At 46.7% G+C, this 12825-nt stretch overlaps 1 protein-coding gene across 1 annotated transcript in view; it reads left to right on the plus strand.

Annotated features, from left to right (window-relative positions):
• Fli1 (Fli-1 proto-oncogene, ETS transcription factor) overlaps positions 1–12825 on the plus strand; it is a 117714-nt gene that overhangs the window by 81402 nt on the left and 23487 nt on the right. Inside the window, exon 5 of the mRNA XM_075966421.1 lies at positions 7196–7261. Coding sequence (XP_075822536.1) covers positions 7196–7261 — 66 coding nt within the window. The remainder of the gene's footprint in view (positions 1–7195; positions 7262–12825) is intronic.

Raw genomic sequence — 12825 nt, forward strand, 5'->3', positions numbered from 1 at the left:
CAGGAAGGCAGATGTGCAGTCATTCTGTGTGAGGGTGATCAAAGAGAGGGTGGGCAGACCAAGATGCACTGGCCTCTGTGGACAGTCTAGTTTGCTAGGAGTATTGCAAGAGTTGAGCTTTGGGAAGGTTTGATGGCTCTAAGATCTCTTTGAATGCTGAGACTCTCGGACAACACTGTGGGGCTGCTTTTCATGGGCTCTGGGTTGGTCTTCCCCGCATTGCATCTCCATTGCATGTTCAGTTGCTATCATTGCAGTCCATGATCTCAGTGTAAGAGAGTGCTATGGAGAGCAGGGCCAGCACACACTGGCTGGGAAATCAAAAATAAAAATAAATGCATTTGGATGTTTCCAGCAGGGCCTCTGAGCCACCCAGCCTCCTCTCTAAGGCAGCTGGCAATGCTGGGAGAGGGGACGCTAGCTCTAGAGCCATGACCTCATGTCTGAGTTTGCTGCAATATGAGGTCAGTCCAAGAAATAACAATTTTAAAAGGGGGCCGTTTTCTAACCTAGTCTTCTCTCCCTTTTGGATGATTGGCATTTAATAAAGACTTTATTTCTCAGCCTTTAAATGCCCAGTGAAAGGAAAAACAAAAGCAAAGGCTCTTTAAACAAAATTCTGCCATGATACACACAGGCAGGGCAAGGGAGACAGTAGACACTGAGCGTGCACATGGGACCCAGAGGCCAGCAGTGCAGGGCGCAGCCAAGCCTGACTTCTAGACTCCTCCAGCTTCCACTGTGTAGGAGGTTGAGAGATCCTCAAGGAAGAAGTTATGACAGAGACCTCAGTGAGCTCTGCACAAAGGACCCCAAAATGTTCGTTTTCATGGTGGATACTTGTGAAGAATATGTTTTTAAAAAAAATGGGCTTTGTAAGAGGGAAGCCCATTCACACCACATGACCTCTGACCCACCCATGCACAGCCCAAGTCCCCACTTCTTCTTTCTCTCACCAAAGAGGCAGAGCCACAAACACTGACATGAGCCAGATACCTGCTGCTCAGAAGGTCCGGGAATGCACTGAACCAGCCAGGGCTCACCATCACCCTTGGGAGGCCGCCTGCACGGGCAGATAAGTGGAGGTGGAGGGGTGAGCAGCTAGCGAGGAAGCAGGGAGCAGAGTGTGGTGTTTGGAGGCTAGACCATAGCCAGAAAACCCGGATTCTCTCCTCCTAAGAACATGTGTAAAGATCACGGAAGATGCCATACAATAAAGTTTCCAGAAGGGGATGGCTGGGAGAGGGTTCCCAGAGTTGAGAAGAGGTAGAGCCAGTATGCACGTTGAAAGCCCAAGCCAAATTTCCTGAGAGGCTGGTGATAACTGCAGTATGTCTACACAAGAGAGCTTTTCTCGTGCTAAGATGGTTATTGTGGTAAAGCGTAAGATGTGCGTGCCTAGGACACAAAGTAGAGTGGAAAACTGTGCCTGTGGGCCAAGAAAAAAATTACAGTAGCTGTATTAAATTTTCTTGAAATGCAACGGAGATTGTAATAATCTTCTGAGGCATCTAGATTTAAAATGATCTAAATGGAAATTTTTCCGATTTTCTTTCCTTTCCATTTTTCTTTTTGAATCTACTTTTCCCCTTGGGGTTTCAGCCTCTAGAACCCACGGGTTACTGGTACTGGTTATCTGCGTGGACTCTACAGGAGGCCATTTGTCAGATACTGTCGCCTCCTCAGTGACTGAGAACATTTTTCTGCGGTACAACATGCCTTCAGACCTTGATGGTTTTCCCAGACTGACTTGCAAAGGCTGCCTTATGTTTAAGAAAGAGGTTAGGGCTTGGCGCAAGGTTGGAGTAAGGGGAGTCTGGGCTGATCGTCAGCATCATCTTGTTGGAGAGCAGTTGGGGCCTAAACATTCCCCCTTTGGGCAAGAGGTAGAGGGGAAAGATCTGAGACCCTCAGTACTGATGGAGGATACAGGGTAGAGGGATGTCAGCACAGGAGAACCTGGGGGGAGCCAAAGCATGGATTGTTGGAAGCGGGGCCAGTAAGATGGCTCAATGAGTTAAAGGCACTTTTGTCAGACGTTCCAGCATCAGATTTACTTTCACAGGAGACATTTGACTATTCTTGTTGTCTAGAAAGAAAGCTATATTTTAAGTTTCATAAACTTAATTTTAAATTAAAGAGGAGACTCTCGTAATAAGGAAGAAATAATAGTATCCTGATCCCCTCTACACCTGCCCAGTGGATGAGCCCTGCCTAAAGGTACTGACTTTGCACATCTGGCCGTTTCAGCTGCTCCAGGTGCAGCACCTGTATGACGTCAGGAGGAAGATGGAGGGAGTGTGACTGACTAGGGTACCCACAGTTATTGGAGTCAAGCTGAAGCATCTGAGGGAACAAGGCTCAGGCAGGCACCAGCCCAAGTGTCATTCACTACAAATAGAAAGGACACCCCCTTGTGGACACCATAGACACAACTCTATGATCCCTGCTTCATGGCCTAAGCAAGGAAGGCAGGCTAGCTTCAGGAGTCCATCCAAAGGCATCTGGCCCATGCAAAGCACCTGCTCTGACCTCTGAGACTTGGGCCGCTGAAGCTTTCAGCCTGAGTTAAGGTCACTGCTGCAGACGACCTGCCAACTTTGGTGCAAGATGCTCAAATACACATGAATTAGAATGTGGATGTAGGCAAACCTCTCTTCTCATCTCCCAAGCTAATCTTGTGTCCAGTCTCCACCTTGAAGGCCAAACCAGTCTGTCCCCCCCCCCACCAAAGCTTTCCGTTTGTACTGTACTAACGAATAGAGCCTTTATCCTCTGAAGCCTTCGAGAATGAGGCCCATTAAACCAAACCCACCCTCTCGCTCACCCTGACCTCCTCTCCAAATCCGAAGTGTGATTGACAGCCCTTCCAGAATCTTCCAGACACACCCCCTGTACAGAGGCACTGTTTCCTGCCGAGAATGTGGCCAGTGAGATCTACCTCTTCCCAGGCCAAGATCAATGAGGCTGACCTTGGGGAGGCAGTGCTATCTGTCCCCAACTGACAGTTCAATCCCAGGGCCACTGGGGGGAGTTTGGGGATGTTTAGGAACCCAAATCTCTTGGGCTGAACAGCCAGAAGCAGAAGAAAAAGGGTTTTGTTGTTCCTTTTCGTTTTTTAAAGGAACTGGGTGGGATGTCCATCTGGCTCTGACCTGGGACACATACGAAGAAGGCGCATTTTCAAACAGTGGCAGCCCCAGAGGATGAAATACATCAAGCGACAGGGACACCCCAGAGAAGATATCAATCTCGACTCCCATTTTTAATTTAAACTTAATGGAAAACACATTCCGCATTCTGTGGTATTCCCACCTGCAACCTCAGACGGCGGAGCAAAGGTGATGGCCCTGTTGTTAAGCTGAGGAAGTGCTAAGCCTTCCGGCTGGGTCTGGCCAAGAAAGGAGGGCACGATTCCAGTAAGATAAAGGGCCAGTGGCCTCCGTCTCGCTAGTAGCTGGTCTGTTGTTCAGTGTATAGGGTCCGACTTCCCTCCTCTGCCCTGGGAGTGCCTCTGCACTCAGTGTTGCAGCTGGCTGAAGCCCAGAGAAAGGGAGCTAGGGATCTACTGGTTGTCTTGGGCCTGGGGAGGTAGATGCTGCTGGGCTCTATAGTAACGCAAAGAAGGGAGGCATAGACAAATGCCCTGGCATTGGTTTCCTTGCCTCCACTGCCCCAGGTGTCCCAGACGAAAAGCAAGTTAGAGAGACCACAGAGCTGAGGGAAGCTCAGGGCATCGGTCCTGCAAAACCCCTTCCCATCTGTCCCTTCCCACCTCTGTTCATACCCCAGAAGTGCACGTTAGGATGAACTCGAGATAAAAAATGATGTTGTTGTTCTGGGGATGTAACTTAGGCGGTAGAGCACCTGCCTAGTATCCAGGACACTCTGGGTTTGATCCTGTGCACCCTAAAACTAGGCATGGTGGCCAGTGCCTGTAATTTATAGCACTTGGGAGGTGGAGGCAGCAGAATCAGAAATTTAAGATTATCCGGGGCTATGTAATGAATGTTAAGCCAGCCTGGGATACGTGAGAACCCGTCTCAGTAAAGAAAAATGGAGGAGGAAGGAGTGGAATGGGAGAAAAGGGGATGGAGGAAAGGAGGAAAGAAAAGGAAAAAAATTAATCTTGTCCCGAAGCTCTTGCCTTGGATGGCTACTTCACTCCCAGAAGCTACCGCTTCATGAATTTGAAAGTGATTTGTCTCCGATCAACAGATACATATATATGCACATGTATGTATCCTGTCATACAGACATATGACATAACTGAGTGGACAACAGTTTAAATGAAGGCATAGCTTGCAGGGAGCTATGAAAATTGCAATGTACAGCTAGCCCTAAGGCAGCACCTCCATCCACTTTCCAGCACCATTTATTTTCCTTCCTTCCTTCCTTCCTTCCTTCTTCTGTCTTTACTACCTTCATTGATCTATCCATCCATCCATCCATCCATCCATCCATCCATCTATCTATCGATCTATCTATCTATCTATCTTTCTGAGACAGAGTCTCTCTATCTCAGCTACTGGCACTTTCCGTGATCCTCTTGTCTTAATCTCTGGAGTGTTGGAATAAACAGACACACTTTCTTGCCCATCTTAGCTGTGTTGGTTTAAGCTAAAGGCTGCTTCAGCTTCTGAACTAAGGACATGTCCTATAGAGTAGCCAGTCAGTTGATCCTGTCTCCTGCACATCTGTCTTGACTTCTTTGAATGTTGACCTCAGCTATGGAAGGAGAATATATATGGCTTTGCATGGCTCCTGCAAGGACTAAGTGATAATGTTTGGGAGAATGTGGAGATAGCTTTGAGAAAGTGCTTGCCACGCTAGCATGAAGACCTGCTTTGATCCCCAGAACCCATGTAAAAAAGTCAGTGAGGGCAGCATACACTTGCTGTCCCACCCCTCCACCCTCCATCCCCACTTCCTCTTAATCAGCTGGCCCCAGGTCTCAGTGAAAGACTCTGAAAAGGATGGAAGTGTCCTAAGGAAGGGGGTGTAGGAGAGCACTCACACATGGACACACACACACACACATACACACGAGTGCCTGGCGGTGCAAATGTGGTTCCAGTTCTATCTAGCCATTGACTGTGGCTGTTGGTATTGGGAAAACTCCACAGGACTCAGTGGTACTAGGATTGCTTAGGTTAGAACCTCAAGGCAGGAAGAAGAAACCCAAAGCCACCACGTGGGAGGCCAGACTCCAGGAAGGACTTTCCTACAACTGGAGAAATTGCCTTAAAGAGAGAGAGAGAGAGAAAGAGAGAGAGAGAGAGAATGAATGCAGGTAGCCTGAGGACCTGGTAAAATAAAAACCAGTGAAAAGAAAATTTGTACCCATGGGAGAGATCAGCCGCCCCTCCCCCCACTGAGGTTTCCTCTCCCCTAGTGAAACTTGAACCAAGACAGTCTTGGGGCAAAATCTCTCCTCTAGGTTACCATGAAATATGTATTTCATGCAGGCTTTGTAGAGGTCAGGCGACCCTTTCTCTTGGCATTCTGGGAGTTTCCTGTGGCTTCACGTGTGCTCAGAGAGGAACCCTGACCATGGGAAATTTAATAAATGTGGTTTATCTGAGCCCCGTCTCTGGCCTAACATTGTACTAATGACTCGTGGCTGCTCAGAGACCATCATTTTTCTTTATTTGCTCGAGCAGCAAGGTTCTGCCCGAGGGAGAAAATGCCGGGGACAGAGGCAGAGACATTCTTGGTCCTACCTCTGAAAGGTTTTGGGTATTCTCTTGGAACATTTGGTTCCATTTCTGAAGCTCTGTCCAGTCATGGAGGATTATTTCTCATTGCGGTAGAATCCAATCCTAGCTGGAATCCCAGACGGCAGCGCCAGTGCCCGCAAGCTCTTGTGTAAAGGGTTTCCATCCTCTGTAACTAAAAGTAATCATGATAGCTGCTAGCCTCTTCTGAATGCTTAAAACAAGTAAGGGTCTGGGCGGCACACCTTCTAGACTTGGTTTTAGAAAAGCCTCACAGCCTCCATCCACTTCAGTAGGTGTTAACTCTTTCCCCAGTACAGATGAGGGCCCTGTGACCAAGAGGAGCTATACTGATGGACCTATACTCAGATGGACTTGTCACTTCGAAGAACGACAGCTTAAACTGAACGAATCTGTCGCTTTCTCATCACTGATATTCTTAAGAATGGAATGTTGTGTTTGGGTAGATGTGTCACTTAGAAAATGCTACCCACATATCTGCACTTTGGCATAGAGCGGCCTCTAAATGGCACCCATCTATCTCCTTCTGGTTTCATCTGGGACCTATTTCAGAGCTAGAAAGGATAGATACCCAAGCCAGGAGTCCTAGGTTGCCCTGGTAGGACCCAGAGTTTCTCTGGATACTCAACCAGGACACTCAAAAATTCAAGGCGATGGGAATGGATGCACACACACACACACACACACACACACACACACACCAGACAACACTCTGCTTCTGTGCCCCTCCATGACTGAAGGCTAAGAAGAGACTGGGTGACAAGCCATCAAGCCATTCCAGCCTGGCCAACAGTGAGTCCCCTTGGCCACATGCCCCAGGGAAAACAGTTGTTTAGAAAGGCTTTCTTAGCCTCAAACACATGTGTTAAGCTCATGGTGTCCTTTGTAAAAGCAGATCCCAGCCCTAGTTTTGATGGCTTTTCAAAATGTCCCCAGGAGAATCATGAGAAGAATCCCAAAGATGCCTCCATCTTACAAAATAAAACTCTTGGCCTCACTTTAAACAAAGGGACAAATCTTGTTTTAGGAAAGAAGGGAGCATGTGTTTTACACGCAATGACAACAAGAACAAAAGATAAATAAAGCATCCGTCCCAAACGGCTCCTCTGGAGTCCGATGCAGAGATGTTTGCACCACAACTTCATTTTAGACCATACAGCAGCACTCTGAGATGCCGGAGCAATCAATGTGCAACCCTGTGCGTGTTGGTTTCTGCTTTCCTAGACACTGGAAAAGATCCTGTTACAGCATCACCATCCCAGAGGGGGGGTCCCACAATTCACTTGAGAAGCCGCCCACTCAAGGATCAACAAGTCTCCTACTCGGTCCCTTCTCTAAAGTTTCTTCTACTTAATCCCACCAACATGTTTGGAACCCTGGCTTTAACACACAGACATTTGGGGAACATTCTAGACCTAAACTGAAGCATGATATTTAGTTTTTAACTTTTATTTCAGGTTCACTGCTGGCCTACAATACGACCTCCCACACAGACCAGTCCTCAAGGCTGAGTGTCAAGGAAGGTAAGTCTGCCCCCATCGTGTGCCCAGATGCATTTCCACCACCAGACACAGCTCCATACTGTTTAGACAGGTGCTTAGTGCCAGGTCTGGATACCAATTTCTTGCTCAGGAAATTATTTTTTAGTAAACAAAATTAAAAAAAAAAAACTAAAATACCTGTTTTCCCTCTTTCTGCCACTAGTTTCAAAACCCCAAGAGAGGCTTTGACATAGCTCATAAAAACATCCCAAGGATAGAATTTAAAGCCATGACCCTGAGAGCAAAGGGTGTTGCCTTTACAAAACAGTGGACTCTGCTCACTTTCCAAGCTAACTTTTGGGGCCCTCCTGCTGAGGATAATGAAGTGTGCGTCTACCTTGGGAATTTGCATTTTGGGGTTTTCTTCCTGAAAGCATCCTGCATTGTCCATTCATATTTAAAGCCGTGGTTTGAAGATTTGGTCTAGTAGAGGTTGGTCTGGTCTAGTTTGCGTTGGTTTAATCAAACCATCTCATTTGATTTCATTTAATTTTGGTCAGAAAAAAAGAAAACTGTCTTTTTAAAAAATGGTTTTAGTGAGTGTGTAAAGAAGGCCAGGGTTTGGTCCAGCATATCTCTCTCTCTCTCTCTCTCTCTCTCTCTCTCTCTCTCTCTCTCTCTCTCTCTCTCTCTCACACACACACACACACACACGGAGGAGGAGCACACTCATTTATTAATGACATTAATATTATAGAATTTGACCAGATACTGTCTGATTTTAGTATTTGGATGGATGAATAGTTCATGATATCTGGTTAACTAATAGAGAAAAAATGAAAGCAAATAATTATTAGAAGCCAAAGAAAGCGTGAAGGCAAGTCTTCCCACGGCAACAGGGGAGTAGTTGGATGAACACCTTTGAGTAGGACTGATGGGAAGGTGGGAATTCGACAGGCATCTCTCTTCTTGGACACTCTCCTGCCCTAGTTTCTCTTAACCTATACCTGTTAGAAAATTGGACAGAGACCAAAGGGATTGGCACTCTTGCAGGCTTTTCTCTGAAACGAGACCATTTGATTCCAAATTCTCATGAAGTATGAAGGGAACAGAGACCCAAAGGTCCCCATATGTCTCTCTCAAGATCACACCTCAGTCATACAGGATTCTATGCTTCCTAGTAACAGTTTATGATTTGATAATGACCAGGACCTTTAGTGGAAGGATTATACAACATAATGATTCTACTTTTAGGAGTTTTTGTTTTTCCTTCCTTCTCTATTACCCAACCTACTCTTCTTTTGGCTACTGACTCCCCAAGTCAGATGGTTGATTCCTCATGAGAACTGAAGCTCCGCCCACTCACTCTACAGCTTGATAACCTCCTGTAACATCATGTTACACACGTCTGTAGTGGAGAATATTTATTTTCATGACAAATACACTGAGGTCCAGTCACTTGGTTTCATCGCATCTCGGTCCTCAGGCTCTGAGGTCAGGTGCCGAGCTCTAAGGTGTGCTCTGGATGGCTGATAATGGAGCCAGGATTTGTAGATTTGTAAAGAATGAAGGGAAGGTACCACTGAAAGGAGGGAGAAAGAGAAGGAGAGCAAGAAGGAAAGAGAAGGGCGAAGGAGTGTAAAAGAGGGGAGGAAAGAAGGTGAGGGGGACGGGAGGGCAAGCTTTTGAACTACTGAATTAGGATTTAGTGTACAGCATGCTGGTACCATCAGAATAAACCAATGAGATTTAGGGCTAGATAAAAACCAATGGCTATTTGTTCATACTGGGTTAAAATACAGGTTTTGGCTGAAAAACTGGTTTAGCAACATTGAAAAGCGTGGCTAACCAACTCCTTCCCGCTGAGAAGTCCTGCTCAGCCCCCAGTCCTCTGCTCTACCTGCCAGGCGGAGCCCCTCCTCTGCTGGCCCTTTTGTGCTGAGAGTGCATTTGTTTCGCCGCTGCCTCATTCAGGCTGCTTGCAGGAGCTGCCAGCTCCTACTGGGTAGCAAGCCTCTTCTGAAATGAATTGACTGCCGCATCCAGGCGAACGCACCGGCTGCCCCATTCAGGTGGTGCTGGGCATTTATCTCCCAGCCTCGGCCCTGGCCTCTAGAGACGATTAAGCCCGTGCTTTGCAGGTGCATCTTTTGTCCCCAGTAAAGCTCTCCACTTAAGCGGCTGCCTTCCCCCTGTACTACCCAGTCTGCCACAGAACAAAATACATTAGCAATACAAAGCTGACAAACTCCCCCCTCCCTTTCGCCCTCTTCCCACCTCTCTGCCTCTCTTCTTCCCTAATAGCTATCTTTATTTTTTTAAATATTAAATGGAAAAAGAAATAGAAGACATCAATGCCACCTTGACTCCGTCTTTTTTTGAATAGGAGGCACACACAGCACTCGAATCAGAGCTGGGCGTGTGCCCACGGGTGCCTCTGCTCCCTGCTCCGCAAAGGGCAGGTGCTGACTGGCATCAGGCACAAAGGAAAGAGGAAACGATGCCTGTCAGTGCCTTCTCGGTACTTATCAACCAGGATGCTGTTTCGTTCAGAAGGACGTGACCACCCTTCTAGCTTGTCTCCCGGCAAACTGGCTGCAGATATCGAAGGGTTCTTTTGTGCAGAAAGTAAGATGACATTTCAGAAATCAATTTTCGCAGGTCTTGATGTCTTTAAACACGTGGAGAGTCTTGGTTGAACCCAGATAGAACTGTTGGGCATTCTCTCTCTCCCTTTTGCTGCCAAGTTAAATGCATTTAAAAAACTGAACGAGGACATAAGTTCTTGTCACCTGCTTCCGCAGCAGCCTTAGCTGTCACTTGGCACGGGATTTTAGAGTGTGTCAGGCATGTGCACAAACTTTGCTTTTGAGCTTTGCACCTTTCTGCGAACTGGCTGTTATTGTTTCCATTCCGTAAAGAAAGGTGGAACAAAATGAAAGTGTCTCCCTAAACGGTTCTGTAGCTCCTCAGTGTGTTACAAGGACAGTCCCCTTTTCACTAGAAGTCAGCATCATAGGAGAGAGAGGTGGTTGTTACTAGAGGCTGGGAAGGACATGAGTTGGGAAGGTTGCAGGGATGGAGTGACTGGTGGGGACCAAGGAACAACTTCAAGAACATAGCAGGAAAACTATGGCTGACAACAGTTGATCCAATAATTCAAAACGCCGTATCTGTAGGATGATTTTGGATATCACAATTAAAAACAATTGCATATGTGTGACTATGTGTCTGAGGGTGTGTGTGCGTGTGGATGCATGTGTTCCCATGCATGTGGAGACTGGAGGCTGACGTCAGGTGTTTCCTTGCCTGCTTCTACTCTAATTTTCGAGACAGAGTTCTTCAGTGAACCCGGAACTCATCCATTCCATCATGCTGGTTTCTCCCACCTCTGTCTCCATAGACCCACACTGCAGCAGGCTAATAATGGGTACCAGGGATCTGAAGTCAGTTTTCCATGCTTGATCCACAGGCAGTTTACCAAGGGAGCCTTCTCCCCAGCCCCAGGGATTAAATCCGTGAAGTGATGGATATACCGATGTCTTTGACTTGGCTGTCACAGATTGCATATATGCTTTGTAATATCGCTCTGAGCTCCCAAAGTCTGTACATAAGCATTATGTATTTGTAAAATTTTAAAATATGTATAATTTAAGGGCCCTCATTGCCAAAGCTTTTTCTCCTTAAAAATACAGTCTTTCACTTCTAGCTCTCTTTTCCTAAATGTAATTCGGTGCGGAAATTCAAAGTTTTGCAACATTTCTCTCTGTCTCTGTAGTTTTTCATGCTGCCTCCAGCTACATCCCTCTTGTCTTTCCAGAAACGAATTCCTACATAGCCTCCACTTGGCCATCCCCCTTGGTTTTGACTGCATAGAGAGCCCCTTATAATACAAATGCAAAATATAAATGCAAAAATAAAAACAAATACTGATGCCCAGGACCAAGCAGAATGGATTGATTCTAAATCTCTACTGGGTACCTAAAGGGCCCTAGGAGTGTGGGTTTTTTGTTCCTCTTAAGATTTCCAGGCTTCTCCTAACCTGCTACCTAGCTTGACAAGCCCTACTTCATGTAGAGACATCCAGTTCTGAGCCCTGAGGGGATACTGAGGCTGATACTCAAGGCCCCCCCGATAATTTCCTTAGCCATAATCCTGCATCTGTCGAAATACCTCTAGCTCTCCAAAAGGCAGAGGATATTGAGCTCCTTGTTTATTGACTCCTGAAACTCACAACTGCCAAGGGCTGGAGGAGTGCTGAGCTCCCCCGTGAGAGCCTTTGAGATCCGATGCCGAAATGTGAAAACCGAAAACCACTGACTCGGCTACCAACGGTGGATGTCTGCAGAAGCCCCATCCTTGACTGGCTGGTAAAAAGCCTGTCTCCTTACTTGCCAAGGATGGAGAGGAGAGGAACTGATCACCTCTGTGTCCCATATGCTGGATGCTCGACTGGCATTTATGGACCATGCTTAAGAGAGCTTCTTTGAAAAATAATAAGGACAAGGGCCAATCATGAAAGAGAAGTCATTCTCTGTAGCCTTCAGCAAACATTTCCACATCCATTGTCCATCTGTGCCTCACACCAGCACCGTGAGACCACAGGTCTGTTACCTTTCTGTCCCCACTCTGCAGACAAGGACAATAAGGCCAAGGGCTCACCGCGCTCCTTAGATGACACCCGTGTTTGGAGGCAGAACAGGCCTCACCCCAGTGTAGGTTTTCTTTGCTCCCTCGGAGGCTGCTTCCCACATTAGAATCTCAGCACTGGGCATCTGCATTCATTGGCGGGTGTTTTCTGTTCACCTAAGATAAACATTCACCTCCTAGTTCAGTGTTACACTCCTGAAACAACAGTGCAACCATGGGCAAGGGTTTGCTTTTCTCTGTCTCGGGGTAGTGGTTGTGTTCCTGTCCCAATACCCAGCAGAAATAACTCAACAGGAAAAGATAAAAACGATGTGGTTTCAGGGAGACTTCAGGGCAACATGGTAAAGAAAGCATGGGAGTGTATGATGGCCATGAGGAGACATGTGGTAGTGACATTCACATGGTAGACCAGGAGGCCGGGAGGACGATAGCTAGACATGGACTAAGGGTTAAGATATACCCTCCAATGGTCTACCTCTAGCCATACACTGCTTGCAGCCAGTCACTGTCTCTTAAAGATTCCAAGAAATTGTACCACCCACTGGGTAGCAAGCATCCAAAACATGAGCCCGTGGGAGACATTTTCGATTAAGCCCCAACACCCCATTTCCTCATGTATAAAATGAGGATAATTGCCATGGCCTTCTAAGTCAGCATGATGTCTGACATGCCAAAAAAAATGCTTGATAAAATTATATTAGTAACAGCACATTATTGTGATTTATGACAAAAAATTATAATAGTAATTAACATCATTGTTAGGAAAATATTCCAGTTTATTTGAGGGTTGCCAGCTGCTAATGATGTGAAGGTACTGTGGGCCAATGGGTTGTGCAGCGCTGTGCAGGACACTGTTAGAGCAGAGACAGTCACGTTGCTCAAAAACTTCTAGGGAGAGACCCCCATGAAACGCCAAGAAATGCCATAAAACCACATTCCCAAATGGCAAAGTCGCT

This window comes from Microtus pennsylvanicus, chromosome 3, assembly GCF_037038515.1.
Source record: "Microtus pennsylvanicus isolate mMicPen1 chromosome 3, mMicPen1.hap1, whole genome shotgun sequence".
NCBI lineage: Eukaryota > Metazoa > Chordata > Mammalia > Rodentia > Cricetidae > Microtus > Microtus pennsylvanicus.